Genomic DNA, 18,763 nt, shown 5'->3' with positions numbered 1-18,763 from the left:
AGCCAGAGTAGCACGGGGGGCTCCCTGTAACGGAAAGTGGAAGAGAATGGGATTGTAGAGTGAAAGGCATGGGAGACAGCACCTTTTATATATATTTTATTGATTTTTTACAGAGAGGAAGGGAGAGGGATAGAGAGTTAGAAACATCGATGAGAGAAAAACATTGATCAGCTGCCTCCTGCACACCCCCTACTGGGGATGTGCCGGCAACCAAGGTACATGCCTTTGACCAGAATCGAACCTGGGACCTTCAGTCTGCAGGCCGATAATGCTCTATCCACTGAGCCAAACCGGTTAGGGCAAGACAGCCATCTTTCATAGATCAGAAAAGAAGGCCTCCTCCAACTTGCCTGGCAAGATCAGTCCGGCAAAGGGAACACTAGATAGAACTCAGGTCTCTTTCCCCTTACTACTGATGGTTTCTAGAATATAAAATTGGTGATAATGCATTGTCCCTGTTAATAAATTTACATATCGGGGCTGTGAAGCTTAGATTGTTTGCTCACTGACCATTAACAGGCATATGACATAAAATATTTATGAGCTCCGTCATCATCTGCTTGAGTAGTAGTGTTCATCTCTTCAGGAACCTCGGGGCCTTAGAGTCTGCCTGAGATTCTGGCTGCCATGGCCCCTGCAGCCACCGGCCACCCAGGGTTCTCAGCTGGCACCTGAATTTCCTGCTCCTGGGCTTTAAAAACTTCCAGGACAAGCCCACCCCCCAGCTCTGTCTAGAAAACATATTCTGGATTTAGTCATTCTCATTTATGTCTCTCCTTCTACAACTCCAGTCCAGCCTACTCGAGCCACTTTCTTTTCTTTTCTTTTAAATATATATATATATAATTATTATTATTATTATTATTTTATTTATTTATTTTTTTTTAATTTGGACGAGAGAGGAAAGGGGAGAGAAACATCAATGTGAGAAACATGGATCAGCTGCTCTTGCACGCCTCCTACTGGAGATCAAGCCCGAAGCACCCAGGCATGTGCCCTGACCGGTTTGGAAGTCAAACCAGCAACCTTTCAGGGCACAGGACCACTGACGGAGCCAGGGCTATCACAGCCACTTTCCGACTGTGGACTCACTGCTTGGCCCTGTAGTCTGTGTTCCACAGGCTTCTGAGTAGTCATTTCATGAGGTCACATCACTCCCCTGCATAAAACCCTCCAACAGTGGCTATTTCCCATGTTCCCTTGGCATAAAATCCAAGGGCCTTGTACCCTGCATACTCCTTCATCCCATGTCCCTGTTCACTTCCCTTCTCCTCTAGTCTCCAGCCACTCAGGTGTCTCCTGGCCCGTGGAGCTAGTCCCACGGAACCTGGCCTGTCTCAGGGCGAGCTCTTAAACGGTTTCTTCTGCACCAAATACCCTTCCTCCCGGTCTTCCAGTGCTTCCTTCTTTTCATCATTTGGATCTTAATGCCTCCTCCTTAGAGGCATTTTCTGACCACCTTAGGCAAGCAGCTCCCGCTCTGCCATCCCCATCATTCTCAAGCTTGGCTGCATGGTAGAATCACTAGAGAAGTTTAAAAAAACAAATGGTGGCTCTAGTCCTTCTCAGACCAGTTCAGTGGAATAGGTCCTGAGGAATACTGGTTTAATGCATTCCACATCTTCTACAACAGTTACCTGATTTTGGAATCATCTTATCTTTTTATTTATATGTTTTTCCTCATTGCTTACCTTCCCCACTAGACTATAATTCCTTGGGGATACAGATTCTGTCAATCTTATTCATTTTCATGCTATCCTTACTGTCTGGGCTATTTCCTGGCATATCTAGGTATAGGGTATGTATGTGCTTGGTGGCCTGAACAGTGTATATTTGCAAGGCTTTGGGGAGGGAGATAAAAGAACTGGAAAACGCCCAAAGCTAATAAAGATGTTCAAATAATGAAGGCCAAAGCTCTTTGGATAAACGTGATCGCAGGAAAGCCCAGTTGTGTTTTCTTGTGTGCTTCCCTCACTCCCCACACCCTGACATTCGTGGAACCTGGGTGGTCTGGTGGTTGGAGCCCTGTTTTTGGAGTTGGATTTTACTTTTATCTCTGCCATTAATCCCGGACAATAGTTTGGCTTCTGTTATAGCACACAGAAGAGTGTTGTAAGGAGAAGTTATTCTTGCGAAGCACTCTTGTGGTTAGGAACCGTAAGGAAAAGTGGTAATTGGGTTTTGATATGGTGCGTTGTCTGCAACCAAACTTCCTGAAGTCTAAACAGATCGGATCCTTATGTGCAGTGGCTTCTTAAACTTTCATAGCCGCAGAGTTGGCCTGGAGATAGGAGCCAGGCTGGAGATGAAAGGGACCACATGGGGTAGGAGTCACTGCCTCGTGAGAATAAGCAACAGCAGGAGAAATAGGAGAATGGAGGTTGTCCCCGTAGATAGCCAGAGGTAGTGTGATTGTTTCAGTCATTTGTTTCTTCTTTTTTTAGTCCCTTTCCCCCCTCCTTTCTTATTCAGTCCTTCTGTCATTACCCAAGTCTTGGTCCTTGCTGTTTTGTCTTATATGCATTTGTATTTTTTTTATTACAAAAAAATATTATACTGTGTGTATTACTGAAAAGATTAGTAAATATGGTCAAGCAAAAAAAAAAAAAAAAAAAAAAAGGAAGCAAATTTCTAATAATTTAACTCCTGAGAATAATCACTGCCAATACTTTGGTTTGCATCCTTCAAGCCGTGTGGCTGTATAAAATATTACTTTAGTCCATTTTTAACAAAATAGGGCCAACATGACAACCATTTTCACTGGTTGGGTAGTATTGCTGTATTTAATCAATCACATACTGGTGCATATTGAGGTGGTTTGCACTTTTTCATGATTATCAGTTATGCTCCGTGGATAAAAGTTTGCACACATTAATTATTTTTTAGGATAAGTTCCTAGAAGTGGGGTGTGTCAAAGAGTGTGGGCAGTTGTAAGTCTTGTTGTATTGTCACATTGTCCTCTAGAGATCATGGCACTGTTGACTCTTGTCTCTTTGTCATAGCAGCACATCTTTCTCCTTCCGGCCTTCATGGCTCTTTCCTGGGTTCAACCAGCCCATCTCCCCAGCTCTGGGCTCTTATCCTTTCAGTTCATTTATCACTCCTCTGATAGATTAAGCACACTGGAACACAAATTTGCCATGTCATTGAACATTTCAGACCCTTGTCTACCCTCAGGGCATGGCCACCATGCCTTGCATTGCATGCACTTGTCCTCACTACAGTGAACCGCCATGTCATGTGGGTTTTCACCTCCGGCCTTTCTTCCTCCGTTCCTGGTTCACCATCCCCCTGGACCACCAGTTCTTGGGGAGATACTGCATTTTCATCTGTGTATTCCTAGCACTGGCCTTTGCCCAGCACATAGAGTAAGCACCAGAGCCCCAATGCAGTTGATAGCCTCTTCTTCTCCCACCACCAATTGCGACTTCTTTCATCCCCTGCAGATAAATTACTCAATGAATTCTGAAGATGGAGGGATTATGACTGTATTGAGACAAAGGAGGAGATGGGGAAATTAGGACATGTCCACTTGGTCACTTCTTCCTAATTTCCCCATCTCTTCCTTTGTCTCAATACAGTCATAATCCCTCCATCCTCAGAATTCATTGAGTAATTTACCTCCAGTTCTCTTATATTACTTATTACCTTTTCCATAGTATCAAAAGTTTGCTGTCTGTATTCTTTATTGAATTTAAAAGTATCAGGCTAAAAACTATCCCTTTTAAAGTAGAGAAGGGTGTGGGTAGGAGACCAAAAGTGGTGCTACTATAAAAAAAAACACACACTGTGATCGTTTTGGCGTCTATCCCTCCAGTATTTTTCTATGTATACTAGAGACCTGGTGCACAAATTTGTGCATGGGTGGGATCCCTTGGCCTGTATGACAAACAGAACTGATCGGGGTGATTGGGACCAGCCAGCCAGAAGGAGGGACCATTGGAAGTTGGCCAGCCAGCAGGGGAGAGGCTGTGGGAGGTTGGTTGGCTGAGGGAGGTTGGCTGTGGGAGTGTACTGACCACCAGGGGAAGCTCCTGCATTGAGCGGCTGCCCCCTGAGGTCAGTGCATCATCATAGCAACTGGTTGTAATGGTCACTTAGGCTTTTTTATAGATGATATTTATTAATCTTGTCATAGTTGAATCCACTTTTAATCCCTGTCCTCTTTGGCTCAATATTTGATAGTAGTATGCAGTGTTTTCCCTGCTTTACCTGGACTTTAACACGTTAAGCTCCCAGCCTGTTTTGTCTTCCAGACGGGAAAGTATAATGTCAGTGACTGACTGGGCGCTTAATGTGTTAAAGGAGTTCTTAAGTTGCTGCTGTTATAAATGGCTTTCAGGAGGAGAAAACAGCTCGAGTTTGGAAAACAAACATGACTTACTTAAAAAAAAAAAAAAAAAATCTCTGGTAGCAGCAGAACCATAAAATCGAGTAGTTAGAAACCTGATCTCTGAGCAGTGTAGGTCCATGAAAGCGTGACTTCTTTGTTTGCTTCCATGTTAGCTGGCCCATGTCTCATTACTGGTTGTTGCAGGTAAGCTTTAATGTCAAATACTTTTCCTTCGAGAGGAGGTAGAGTTCATCAGAGCTGCGTGATTTATTTTAAAAGACATCTAACCTTGTCAAAAGCGTTTAGAGAGTGGAGGGTGGGAAGGGAACGAAGCGAACTCAGCAGCCAGGTCTGAACTTGATTAAGCTTGTATTCTTTGTTGTAATTTTTGTTAATACCCATTAAATCTGTAAAGCAAGACTGAAGAACTGTTTATATGGAAAACATATATAAATGCTTTTAGATACCATGCCATAAATGAATATAGTACTATATAATTACTTTGGTAGCCTTCTCGTCAGATTACCTTGAAAATCCAAAATAATCTTAATGAACAGTAAGACATTGTGATTTCACGGTTCATCTGTGTACCTCCTACATCGATGTAGAGTACTTGTATCTAACAGGATTACCAAATCACATACCTTTCTGGTATGTGTGACATGCCTAAAATACCAGAGTATTCATTGGCCTGTTGTGGTTAGGAAAGCACTCTGACGTTGCCAGGGGATTTGTTCACGCACAGCTATAGCCTTCAGGTTTCTTGTACCATTTTGAGAGATGTAGGATGCTCTTCTTTGTTTTATTTAAGGCTTTTCTTTATTTAAATCATTAAATTTTTAAAAATGTCCCTTCTCTAGCCTGGCTGGTGTGGCTCAGGGATTGATCTCCGTCTTATGAACCAGGATGTCACAGTTGGATTCCCGGTCAGGGCACGTGCCTGGGTTGTGGGCTCATTAGGGGGTGTGCAGAAGGCAGCTGATCAATGATTCTCTCTCATCATTGATGTCTCTCTCTTTCTCTCCCTCCCTCTCCCTTCCTCTCTGAAATCAATTTTAAAAATATATTTAAAAAAAAAAATAAAGTGTGCCTTTTCTAGATACCACACTGTATGTGTGATTCACTCTTAACTACCCTATCATCTGTTCAGGAAAAATCGACCAAATCAGATTATTTTCTGCCTTTTACTTGGCAGCAAGTGAACCTGGTGAGCAATGTGGCTGTGTGGTTGCTGGGGTCTGCTCAGCGGGGGTCATGGGGTGTGAGGAGGGGTGGTGAGAAGGAAACAGACAATCAGAAACACATTTTTTTTTTTTTTTCTGTACTTCTTCAGTAGTCTGAACGTACATCTCTGATTGAAATGCTCTGGGCAGTTTCATTCACAGCTTTAAGTAGCCTTTATTTAAAGACTCTCAAATCTTGGCCCCTGTATTAGTTTGCTAGGGCTGCTGTAATAAAATACCACGAGTTGAGTGACTTAAAAAAAAAAAAAAAGTATTGTCTCACACTCTGGAGGCTAAGATTAAGGTGTTGGCAAGGTTGGTTCCTTCAGAGGCACAACCTGCTCCATGCCTCCCTTTCAGCTTCAATGGTTTGCTGACAATTTTCGATGTTCTTGGTTTATAGAAGCATCACCCTGACCTCTGCCTTCATCTTCACCTGGCATTCTCCCGTTGCACGTCTGTGTCCACATTTCCCCTTTTGATAAGGACTGTATTCACATTGGATCAGGTGCCCCCTCCCCACCCCCCTACTCCACTAGGAGCTCATCTTAACTAATTATATCTGCAACAACATTATCTATATATATATAAAAGCCTAAGCGACCGTCCGACCATTCAACCGGTAGCTATGAGGCACAATGACCACCAGGAGGCAGATGCTCCAACCAGTTACGATGTGCACTGATCATCAGGGGGCAAATGCTCAACACAGGAGCTGCCGAGCTACAGTGACTTGAGAGCTGTAGTTCTCGGGTGACACATCTGGAACCAGAGAGGAGGGAGCCTTATTCTAGGGTTCATCACCTGAGAACCACCCTCTCGTAATCAGGGATCCCCGGGGGGGATGTTGGAGAGCCAGTTTTGGCCTGATCCCCGCAGGCCAGGCTAAGGGAGCGCACCAGTGCACGAATCTGTGCACCAGGCCTCTAGTTTTTAAATAAGCTCCTATTCTGAGGTACTAGAGCACATGTGTCAAACACAAGGCCTGCGGGCCAAATCCGGCTGGCCAGGCCTTGCAATGTGGCCCGCACCGCACTGTCATCACTGCACTCCGCTGTCAGTTTATGACATTGTCAGTTTATGACTGTTCAGTAAACCATTCGGCCCGCGATTTAGGCTGGATTTTAGATTTTGGCCCCTTCTCTGATTGAGTTCGACACCCCCATACTAGAGGTTAGGACTTCAGCATGAGGTCGCAGGGGAACACACTCTCTCCTCAGTTCCACGCTGGTCCTTTTGGTTTTCTGCTGGATACCACACCTCAGTGTCCAACTGATATCTCACACTTAACCTGGTCAGAATTGGTCTTACTCTCTCATGTCCCTTCTCTCCACCTATTCCTTTCTCTCCCCCCCTCCCCTTTATCTTTGGTGGCATCATCATCCCACTCAGTCACCAAAGTTAGAAGTGGTGGAGTGACTTGGCCGCTGACATCCAGTGGCTCCCAGGTGTTGCCATTTCTGCCTCCACTGTGTTGCTCTCGCCCTTCCTCGTTTTTCAGTCCTGGTCCTCTAGCCCTGGGTGAGAACCCCAAGCTAGCCCTCGCTCTCATGCTATCTTGTTATCCTCTGTTAAATTCATCTTCCACACCTGTTCCTTATGTGAATCTTATATTTTTCAATCCTACAACTTTCAATGACTCCTCACTGCCTTGAAGGCCCCTCACAGGTTAGCTGCCATTACAGCTCAAGCCACTTCTTTACTCCTTGTGACTGACATCCTTCTGGAAACATAGCATTTGTCCTAGCTTTGCTCCGTTCCTACCTCAGGTTGGCACAGCCTCTCTGGACCCTTCTCTCTTTTCCCCATCTTCCTATACCGGTTGGAATCCTCTCTCAGTGAAATGGAAACCAGGACACATGGCTGTTAGGCCCAAATGCCAGAAGCCAATTGTTCACTTGATACTAGTCATTAAGTTCTACCCTGTTTCCCCGAAAATAAGACAGTGTCTTATATTAATTTTTCTCCCAAAGTTGCGCTAGGTCTTATTTTCAGGGGATGTCTTATCTTTCCATGCCCTAGGTCTTATTTTTGGAGGATGTTTTTTTTTCCGGGGAAACACGGTAGTTCTCTCAGAAGTAAAATGAGGAGGTTAAAGTAGATGAGCTCTAAGATCTTGTCAACTTTAAAATGTCTTCTTTAAATGCCAGAGCTCTGTGAAGTATTACCCAATTCTAGGCAAAATAAATCTTCTTTTGTGCCCTTCGGTGGTTTTATTTCTTCTTTTACCGTGACCCTCAGCTCTTGCATTCTGGTGGGTATATATGCACATGACTTCCTCCCCTTCCCTAAAAGGTTATAAGCTCTTTTAGGCCAATTAGAAAGGTTTGACTGGAATTAGCTCTCCTCCCCCTCCCTCCCCACCCCTGATCTTGAGCCTAGATTCTCAGTGGAATGGACTGCGTAGTAGAGGATAGAACGTTCTGGGCACATATTCTTCTGTAACACATGCTGTTCTTGAATGTTCCCATGCACTTGTCAGCATGGTTTTGGGTGGTGAATGACAGAGATCGTGCATTGGAATACAACATGAGGTTCTCCTTTCTTTGTGACATTATTATAACCAGGTGACATCTGTGGGAACAGCTAAGGTAGCTTTGTAAGACATTCTATAAAATATGCTCTATCAGATATTTAGAAGTAGTTAAGTATTCTGTGAAACATTGGAACACGCTCCTGATTTCTTCTCCTCTCTATTAGCATACAGAAACTTGGACTCTCTTAATGTACCATTGGCATAGTTGGATATTTAAAATACAAAAATAGTGGCAAAGAACATTTTTAGAAAAGATTTTGTGCTTTTGTTTACCTCTTGAAAGTCAAAAGCATCTCTGGCCTGTCGTGCTCTTCCTGTCAGATAAATTTGATCATGTCATGACCTTGCTCAGAAACTTTCAATCACTCCTTGCTTCCTGTACTTGTCTTCAGACCCAACTGTGGTCTTATACTTCTAGTCTCATTTCACAGTGCTCTCTTTAATGCATCCCACCGTACAGACCCAGTCTGTTTCTCACCATTCTCCTCGTACATGCCCAGCTTTCTTGCACCTGCCTTGCTGCAGGCATACTCCTGCTGAAGGTATCCTCCCTTAAAAAAAAAAAAAAAAATATATATATATATATATATATATATATATATTATTGTTTTCAGAGAGGAAAGGAGAGGAAGAGAGAGATAGAAACATCAGTGATGGAGAGAGAATAATTGATCAGTTGCTTCCTGCACACCCCACACTGGGGATTGAGCCCGTAACCTGGGCATGTGCCCTGACCAGAATTGAACCGTGACCTCCTGATTCATAGGTCAATGCTCAACCACTGAGTAACACTGGCCAGGCAGAAGCACCCTCCCTTTTAAGCGCATGACTGCATACTTGAATTTCACTTATTTTCCAGGTGCAACAAAGCCTTCTTTGATTTCTTAGCAGAATTCTGCTTTCACGCTGTTCTCTGTCTTACACTTTATCTTTCCTGCATACTATTTCGACATCACTGTTATATCTGCCTTACCAGACTGCAGGTTCCTCGCTGTCACATTTTTTGTTGGGTTTATCTGTATTCTTCCCCCTTTGCCACTATCATCCCTAGTTTAATCCACACGGGTCAGTAGATGTCAATAATGAATGAATCTCTGTGAAGCATTCTTCCATAGTGTATAAAGAAATTATTAATGAATGACAAAGCTGCTCTATTTGCTGTTGTACAATCACATCTTTATCACGGTATCCAAGCGTTAATTCTGGAATCCAACACTATGCCTGAAACAAAAGTGATAATGTTGGGGAAAAGTTACATTTGAAATTACCATATAATGCATCTATAATGTGTCACTGTATCTTCCAACCCTGTCACCCCTTTTGGGTTCCGTACCTTGTCATTTCAGCCACTGTATATAAAAGGAAATGCTAAGTGTTTTTAGCTTTGAGTTTTATTTATTTTTTTCCTTAGTACATGTTTGCATATGCTTTTGTTTTCTTCAGGCTACTGACTTTATGCTTTGTGCTTGTTTTATGTTGCAGATTAATATCCTTTCAAGAATTTGTAGCCTTTGAATCTGTCCTGTGCGCCCCGGATGCTTTGTTCATGGTGGCCTTCCAGCTGTTTGACAAAGCTGGCAAAGGAGAGGTGACGTTTGGTAAGGGGCGTGAGTGTGTGCACACCTAAGCAAGGGCAGGCCTGTGGGAGCCTCTCTTTTTCCCCGTGGAACGAAATGTGTTTAAGCGCTTTTAAGAAATTAGCATATCCCTTTTAGCTAAGCTATCAGTGTTTGGGGGCTGCAGTTCAACTGTCTCCTTGCTTGAAAAGCTCAGTTTCTGGCTTAGTAGTTTGATGCTCTAGTTTTGTTTTATTTATGGTGAGTTAGGATGTGGCAGAGCTTCTTCCCAGAGTCGTAGAGCGTGAGAGCTAGATGGGACTTCTGTTCGTATCTTCACAGTCAGCGCTGCTTTCTTTCCACTGACAGAATGAGGGAGTTCATCGCCTGCCCGAGAACAGGAAGTACTCTTCCTCTCCTCCCCTTGTGCTCAGGGGGTAGCTTCAGGCCGGAGGTGCTGCACAGGATGGCACTTCCGAGTGGTGCACGGAGAACCCTGTTCTTCTAAACAGCACGTTCCCCCCGCAGCTGGGCGGGCAGTGTCTGCTGTGCTGCTGCTGCTGCTCTTTGTTCTAAAAGGCAGAACCATCTTCGTGGATTAGCTGCAAAGCCGCAGAAAACCCTGAAGTCTTTTAAGTGTTAGAAGAAAGGGAAGACCAGGAAGTGGCTGGGGCAGTCGTAAGTTCTTTTTAAAAAGAAACAGCCCACCGAAACCAGATTGGACCGAGAGCACTAGGAGTCCCTGGACGATGGGTGTCGGGCATAGGTTGCCTGTGCATGTGAGCCTTCATACACAGCAGTGCCCGTGATGAAGAGTTTGGGAGCCCTTTGGGGCATATGGATTGTGCATTCAGGGGAGATGGTTAGTGCACCCATTTTTAAGGTCTTTATTCATAGTTTCCAAAGCACTTAGACCTCTTGGGCTCGTCCTACTGGATGGATTATGAGAAATGGCAGGAACCACAGATGGTGTAATAGAACACCATCCATTTTGGAATGGTTCTGGAATAGTTCTGGAACTGGAGAAACTTAGCCCCCTCCAACTCTGCCACTTGTGTCTCTAAGCCAAGTTAATCATCCTCTCTGGTCTTCCTTTTCCTTAACGGAATCGAAGATTACTGCACAGTATAGGTGAGAAGTATAATAGATTTATCCCAGCAGCTGCACCCTTTCCCACCCATTGTTCCATGTTCATTTGACATGACAGTTACTTAAGGCTCCATACTCGAGGGCAGAGGCAAAACACATGAATTTGCCTGTTTTTGTTTCATATAATCTGGAAGCTCAGATGTTTTCCATGAACATTTTCTGAGGATTATTTAATATTTAAAAATCCCTTGAATAATTTTAGTTTTTTTTGTTTGTTTGTTTTGATTTTCATCACCTAATTCCTCTTACCATTGCTATAAGTGGAACACCAATGGAAAATGTCCCCATTGAAATATTTAAGTAATAAACGAGCAGTTAGCTCATGGTGGCATTGAGAAACCCAGTGGAAGCCAGTTTGGGGAAAATGTCATGAGAGCATTTCCTGGGGGTACACAAGCCGGCCTGTGAGTTTGAGTGTGTTGAGCATAGGTGTGTTCTCGGTCTTCCTCCGTCTGCAGCACATCGGGAAGGAGAGAGCGGGGTTGAGACTGGACACTGAGAAACGAACTTCAGATGTTTTCCTGCACCGTGATCCATCTTCCCTTCACGGCATGAAGTGCCAAGGAGCGTTGCTGCCACCAGCCACACCACCGGCTGGTGGAGGAAGGAAACCAGGGACTTTCGCCAGTGCTGGGCAGATGGGTGTTAGTGTCATTAGAGGAAAAGAACAGGCGAAGAGGCAGATGTCATCTGGGACTTGTAGAAAGAAGAACAGTAGCATGAGAACTGTTTCTGCCTCTCACTCGTGGTTTGCGGATGGGCAGGTCATTTCAACATCCTGAGCTTTATTTAGCTCTGTAATAATCCTACCTTATAGGACCGCGTAATGATGAAAAGATCTACTCATATGAAGGTGCTATCTGGAAAACAAAGGCCTTTATAAAAACAATATCGCTAAAGGAAATAACTTGCAAGAACAAGGACAGGTCTACTTTCTCCTCCTCCTGTTCCCTCCTACCCCCTCTTCTCTCTTCCCTTCTCTTCTTGCCCACCTTTATTTTTATTTTTTATTTTTTTATCCTCATCCTAGGATACTTTTTCCTGCTTTTTTTTTTTAGGAGAATGGAGGGGAGGAAAGTGCTTGGGGGGAAGAGAGAAAAAGACATAAATGTGAGAGAGACACATCGATTGGTTGCCTCCCCTTCACACCCCGACCAGGAGGGCAGGGATGGAGCCTAAAATGGGAATCCAGCCTGAGACACATAGGTCTGTGGGCCTACTACACTCTAACCACTGAGCAAACTGTCTGGGACACCCCTCCACCCCTTTTGTTTTTTACTTGCAGTTTAACCGCTAGCCTTTTACCAGTAATTTATTTACCACCTGTTCTGGGTTGAACACTGCCCCATCTCTGAAGGCATAAGACACATGTGTCAAACACAAGGCCCGAGGGCCAAATCCAGCCCGCCAGGCCTTGCAATGTGGCCTGCACCGCGCTGTCATCACTGCACTCCGCTGTCAGTTTATGACATTGTCAGTTTATGACTGTTCAGTAAACCATTCGGCCCGCGATTTAGGCTGGATTTTAGATTTTGGCCCCTTCTCTGATTGAGTTCGACACCCCTAGCATAAGAGATTGAAGTGAGAAATTGGGGCTCCCCAGGGTGTAACAGTCCAGTCACATCATCTGTTGCCTGTGGTTATTGGAGGAGAACGCGCAGCACTCTCCGGCGCTGTGCCTTCCACAGGTGACGTGTTTCACAGTCAGCCTCTCACAGAGAGACAGCAGGGCACACGCTGTATCCATTTGCGATGAGCTGATGGTCCTCAACCTGTGGGTGTCATCAAATGTGCCCTGGGCTTTTTTTGTGCTCTTAATCCCTATGTAGGATTAAAATGAAAGTGCTAGGCGTAGTACAAAGAAGAAACCCAAATGACCATCCAATTCCAGAAAAACAGCTGACTTTTCACCACTTTTCATATGATAGGGTAGAGTCATCCTGGAGGTGGGTGCTGTGGGTAACAGGCTTTTGTCCAGGTAAACAAAGTCATGAGGATTAGGGGGACCCTAAGGAGTGTTTCGACAATAGGTACCTTATAGAAGAATCTAGCAATTAGTGTATTTTCCAGGAAACTCATAATGAGGTTGAAGAATTTCTTTTTCTTTCTTCCTTTCCTTTTCCTTTTCCTTTTCCTTTTCCTTTTCCTTTTCCTTTTCCTTTCCTTTCCTTTCTCCTCCCTCCCTCCCTCCCTCCCTCCCTCCCCCACCTCCCTCCCTCCCTCCCTCCCTCCCTCCCTCCCTCCCTCCCTTCCTTCCTTCCTGTGGAGTTGGGCAGAAAAGAGGACTTAGTCAATCCTGGTCTCATTGACCCCCAGTATGAAGAGAGCCTCAGTCTATGACATGTCTGTCTGTCCATATGAGGTTGTTTGAGATACATTCACTGTCACTCACTCTACCTCTGGTTACTTCCTTAGCCCTTATCAGTACTTCACCCAAGAAGGAGCCTTTTGTATTTCCGAAGGCTGTCTACCAGACTGTACGTCTTTGGGCCGGGTAAAGCATGGAATGGTGAAAGAGGGAGGCCCCCCTTTTTTTATCCCTCAGATCGACTCAGTCATTGGGGGTCATGGGGTGAGCATGGTTTTCTCACTCTAAGAGGGTCATCTGGGTCCTTCCTGGGGGCTGCAGGGGAGGCTGGCGTGTGACTGCAGATCCGTGGTGCCTCCCATCCTCGCCTCCGAGCTTTGCATTTCACCCAGAGGAGCACAATAACACTTTCATCTGTCTACACATTGGATTTCCACGTAACAGCTTGTCTGAGGCAGAGCTCACTCGCTCACTAAGCTCAGCAAGCACCAGCATTGGTCAACAAGCCATGAGTGTTCGTGCTCCCACTCGCTCATAGCCCAGTGCTCAGCAAACAGAAGTCAGATGGAGCGACCACCCAGGGTCCCGCTTCAGGGAACTCTTCCTGTTTTATCCGAGACCTTGTTTATGTTCACCACCTTTCGCTGTCTAGACCACTCCCTATGTTTGCTACTATGAAAAGGTCTTCTTTGTTCCCTCAGTTTTGTTCCTTTGACCTATTGTGTTCTCACGTTTCCTTCAAGGCAAAACATACCTGCAACAGTCTTGTTCTTATTATGTTTTCTTATTTTGATTCCTGATATTTAGAAATATACCTTGAGATGATAGCATGTACCCTTTCATTCCTATTTCTTTTGCTTACTTTTTTTTTTTTTTAATATATTTTATTGATATCTTACAGAGAGGAGGAGAGAGGGATAGAGAGCTAAAAACGTCGATGAGAGAGAAACATCGACCAGCTGCCTCTTGCACACCCCCTACCGGGGATGTGCCCGCAACCAACGTACCGTACATGCCCCTGACCGGAATCGAACCAGACCGACGCTCTGCCACTGAGCCAAACCAGTTTCGGCCTTTTGCTTATTTTTTATTTGTGATATTCATCCAGGTCTTTTTGTATTTTTACTTTATGTGTTTTAGTCTGTCTGTCTGTCTGTTTGCTGTATAGGATTCCATTGTGTGTCCTTTTCTCTATTTACTCTTTCTAAATGTTGACAGACATTTGCACAATTCTGATTTGGCTGCTGCAAATAATGTGCTTACATATACATAGATTACATAGATTTTGTGTGTGTGTGTGTGTGTGTGTGTGTGTGTGTAGGCATTTCTAGGAGTAGAATTGCTGGGTCATAAAACGTGTGTATATTTAGCTTCGGTAGATACTGCCAAGCTGTTTTCCAAAGCGGAGGATCCCATTCTGGGCTCACAGTTAGATTTTTGTCCAGGAACACCTGCTGTGATGAAAGTGAATTTGGTGTGCTCTGGGGAAAGGGACAGGCTAGGTGGCAGGAGGAAATATGTGGAAACAACCCACTTCAGTCGCTTTGGTTCAAGTTGCAGAAAATGATGAGAGTTAAAGGTATGGAAATGAGAAGTTTTGAAGGCAAGCACCCAGATTTAATAATAAACTAAAAAGCTAGAGGAATGTAAGTATGGAATAGAAGAAAACAAAATGTTTGATGTAATTTTTTAAGCTCTCTGGAAAGAGGGAAATTTATTTCTTATCTTTGTAAAGAGTCTTGGAAAATGAAATACTATTCAGAAAGATACCGGGGGGGGGGGGGAAATGGGGGGGTTAAGGAAGATTATTGGGGGAATTTTCTTTTTTGTTAATATTCTGATTTTGGTGTTTTACACATACAAAAATGTGTTAATATAGTATCCTTGCCCTATAATGATTTTACTTTATATAATGTTGGGACCTGTATATATTTCTTACCCACATTCCAATGGAGAATAAGACTCCTGGGTGAGATCAATGTGCTTTTGGAAGTAAATGACCTCCACGCTGATAGAGGTTGTGGCGTGTCCGGGTACCCAGGGTCTCCCTGATTTCCCCAGACTGTTCAGAAGCTGTTCCAATTCATCGGGTCAAAAACCCTCTGTTCACGAAAGGCTAAATACGGATTTGCACGATTGACCATAATGGCTTCAATTTTGCAAGATAGTAGTATCAGAGAGCCCGTCCAGGTGGTGGGATAATTTGAAAATGGCCCATGCTTCTTCAAATGGCTAAAATATTGTCCATTTTCCTACCTCATCACTCCACTTTGAAAATAGGGAGTGGGCTGGGGTGGCGGAGGCCTGCGGAGAAGGTGGGAGGGTGTCACCTGGAGAGGAAGTCTCCATAGCCCTGGAAGCCCCTCCTCAGGTAACGACTGCTGAAAGCTACCTCTCTTCAGAAGACTGTGGGTGTGGAGAGGCCGGATGAGGGGCTTCTTCGTGTGTGTGTGTGTGTGTGTGTGTGTGTGTGTGTGTGTAGATGAAAGGAGAAGAAAATTTGCAATGAGGAAAGAAGACATGCAGAGCACAAAGCTAACAGTAAATCTTTAAGCTCGAGGCACTGGGAAAATGTGACTATTTTAAACTGTACTGCTCACTTAAAAATAGTCAAATCATACCATTATTCTTTCCGTGTGTGAGAGAGAGATAAAAATACAGTTTTTCTAAATTGGAAAATTTGCTGTAATCTCGCTGCTAATGACTGATTTCTCCCAACAGTCGCGAGGCCGTTTTGCTCTGATAGGTCCATCAAGGAAACAAAATCAAGAGCGTACTGCACTGCACATTCTGGGAGAAAATTACAGTTTAGGTATATGTTGGAGGTGGATAGTTAGACATTTTAATTGAAATAAAACAGCTTTTCACTAATATGGGATCGCTGTGAGTGTACGTTTGTGGTACCTCTGCTCTTGAAAGCATTTCAGATGGGTGAAATGTATGGTAAAGCTTTTGCAAGAAAATTCCTTTTTTATAACATCCGTCTGAGGAAACTAGCATCACTTGTTTTTTTTTTTAAACAATATAGATATTATGTTTGCATTTAGAGGATGCATTTGGATTCTTTGCATCCCTATAAGCATTTCAAAGTGCTGGTGCTTTTTGGTTAAGGACTTCTCTCCTGGCCAGGGAGCGTTCGGGGCAATTAACACAGCCGGTGATTAAGGCCTGGGCACACACCTGGAGGGTGACCACAGCCGTCTCTATGCCTCCAAACACCATTTTTACTGACCTACTTTGGGTGTTTTGAAAGAACGCTAATGATTTATTCTGTCTGTTTTGAAATAACTTCTTTTAGCAGATGGATTGAAAACATCTCGGTTGGCCTCTGTTGCTGTTGGTTTAGGTGATGCTCAGTCCTAGCCAGCCTTTAATTTTTCCTGTTGTTAACCATCATTTGCTACTCTGACTTCAGTAGCGTATTCATCTTGATGGTATATAGACCCATCAGGTTTTCGAATAGGAAGGATTCTTATCTGGGTGGCAGACTGCGGGTTCTCCTTGGGAGAACGAGGGGGTGTCCATTACAACTGTGGACTCCCTGGCTCCGTCTCAGATCCACAGAGTCAGAATCCTTGGGCCTGGGGCTTGGGGAGGTGTTTGGAGGGAGCTGTGCCTGGGCACGGGGTTCACCCTGCAGTTGAACACTGGCTGGTGTGTAGCTCACAGCTTTCTTCCACGGATGTGGGAACAGGCCCACAGATGGAAAGGTGACTGGTTTTGTAAGAATCACAGCGTTGTCTGCTGACGCGACTCGAAGGACGATGTTCTTTTCTAGGATGTCCCATGAGCTCATGCCGGGCAGTCCCATCTCTCTCCAAGTCCAGAACTGGAAGTTTTTATTGTAGCCCTAATTTTGACCTGTGCCAGCATCACCTGTCACTTCAATGTAATATTCCGGGTGTGCTTGTTTTTTGAAAGATGCTCTCCACCACCGTACCTCCCTGTTCAGAACCAGAATAATAGAAAGCGGGATGGCGGTTCAGCGCGAACTCATTTGAATGAGAAGGGCTGCGCGTGCAAAGTGCTCCTTCCATCCTTACGCTGTTTTAATGGCATCCATTTCCCCCCTAGAACTTCCTTGTGCGAGTCTGAATTGTAGCCAGAACACTTCTGTCCTCTTCAGACCCTTCACTGTGATTAATATAAAAAGGCACTTGTCAAAAGGGTTTGAAATGGCAACCTTGCTATGGGAGCCCGTGGCAGCAGAGATAGGTCTGCATCCACTTACTCCATTATGTCATTTAACTCACGAATTCAACAATTTGTCTTTGCTCCCTGCTTAAAAGGCGACGGCCGCCTAAGCTGTTGTTAACCACATCAGCAGGGTGGAATATTAGTGCCCTGAGAGCGAAACCACAACTTTCTGGGAGGATTGAGCACACACTGGCGGAGGCCCCCAGCGAAACTGCTGAGATAAAGGGCAGCCGGCCTGGGCAGCCGCTCTCCTTTTGCCTCCAAAGCCACTGCTTTCTGGTTTAACCGAAACAGCCTTTTTTGTGTTTATTGTATTAATCCATGAGAGAGAGAGAGAGAGAGAGAGAGAGAGAGAGAGAGAGAGAGAAAGGGAGAGATTATGGTGCAGGGTTTGAAATAATGTAGCCTGATGAAAACCTTTTTTATTTTAATGGGAAACTTTCCCGTGGATTTGCAGCTTCAAAAAGGGAATCCTTGGGAAATTAAAGCGCATTCATTGTGTTATTCTGTATGGAAACAAAAACATAGAAAGTTAACATTTGCATAAGTGAAGACCTTGATGATTTCAGATTGCAGTGTGGCGGAGGCTAAGGAATAAGAGCCCATAGAATTTGTAAAAACAAATTCAGTCTAACCACTTAATGGCATGTGCAAGTAATTTGCCAATTAAATATTTCTAGTTATATGAAAGATCTTCAAAGTAAAGAGTGGAGGATCTTAATCTTTTTTAATTTCATACTTTCAGAATCATAATAGAGAATTACTTAGTTTTTCAAATCACTTGTTATTCAAAATTTTAATATGTGAGTCAAGAGAAGGATGGATTTTAAATATTTGAGGAAAATTGCTGCTTTTTGAGAAACGTATAAACTATGATATTTCCAAATCACACTGTGCCTGATTCTTCTTTATAGCATTCATAAATATTTAGTTCCCGGAAAACATCTTTGATTAAAATGAAGACTTTAGATTTTGGAGTTTTACCATTTAATGGTCACCTACTATGTTTTAGAACACTGTGCTGGATATGCTGAGCCCTAGGACAACCCTCTAAGATACATATTTTAGTCCCACTTTGCAGATTAAGTAAATAATTTGAATCAGTGTAGGTAATTTGCCTGATGTCACTCATTAGTAAGAAGTAGAGCTGACATTTTCAGGTTTTTTAAAAGTAGCTTTATTGCACTCATTTAAGGTAAAATTCAGTGGGTTTTTGTATATTCACAGATTTGTGCAACCATCACCACAGTCAGTTTTAGAATAGTTTTAGGCAATCACTAATTTGCCTTCTGTCTCTATGAACTTGCCTAGTCTGGACATCTATAATAATAACAGGGTAATATGCTAATTAGACCCAATGTCCTTCCGGACGAAGCTGGGGCCGGAGCAAAGCAGCCTGGGTCTCGGGCGCCTGCCAGAGGTGGCCAGAGCGAAAGCCAGGTCCCCGCTGCCAGAGGAAAG

The 18,763-nt window shown here is 44.0% G+C and overlaps 1 protein-coding gene across 2 annotated transcripts in view; it reads left to right on the top strand.

Moving 5' to 3' along the window:
* SLC25A13 (solute carrier family 25 member 13) overlaps nt 1-18,763 on the top strand; it is a 153,341-nt gene that overhangs the window by 49,203 nt on the left and 85,375 nt on the right. Inside the window, exon 4 of one of the 2 annotated variants that reach the window (XM_084896667.1) lies at nt 9,575-9,690. The exons of the other annotated variant lie outside the window; for it this stretch is intronic. Within the exon in view, the coding sequence (XP_084752793.1) occupies nt 9,575-9,690 (116 nt within the window). The remainder of the gene's footprint in view (nt 1-9,574; nt 9,691-18,763) is intronic. 2 annotated transcript variants of the gene reach the window in all.

This window comes from Pipistrellus hanaki, assembly GCF_964339955.1.
Source record: "Pipistrellus hanaki genome assembly, chromosome: 10".
In the NCBI taxonomy this organism is placed as follows: Eukaryota; Metazoa; Chordata; class Mammalia; order Chiroptera; family Vespertilionidae; genus Pipistrellus; species Pipistrellus hanaki.
The sequence above is the reverse complement of the archived record's forward strand: the minus strand, read 5'-3'. Positions and strand labels throughout refer to the sequence as shown.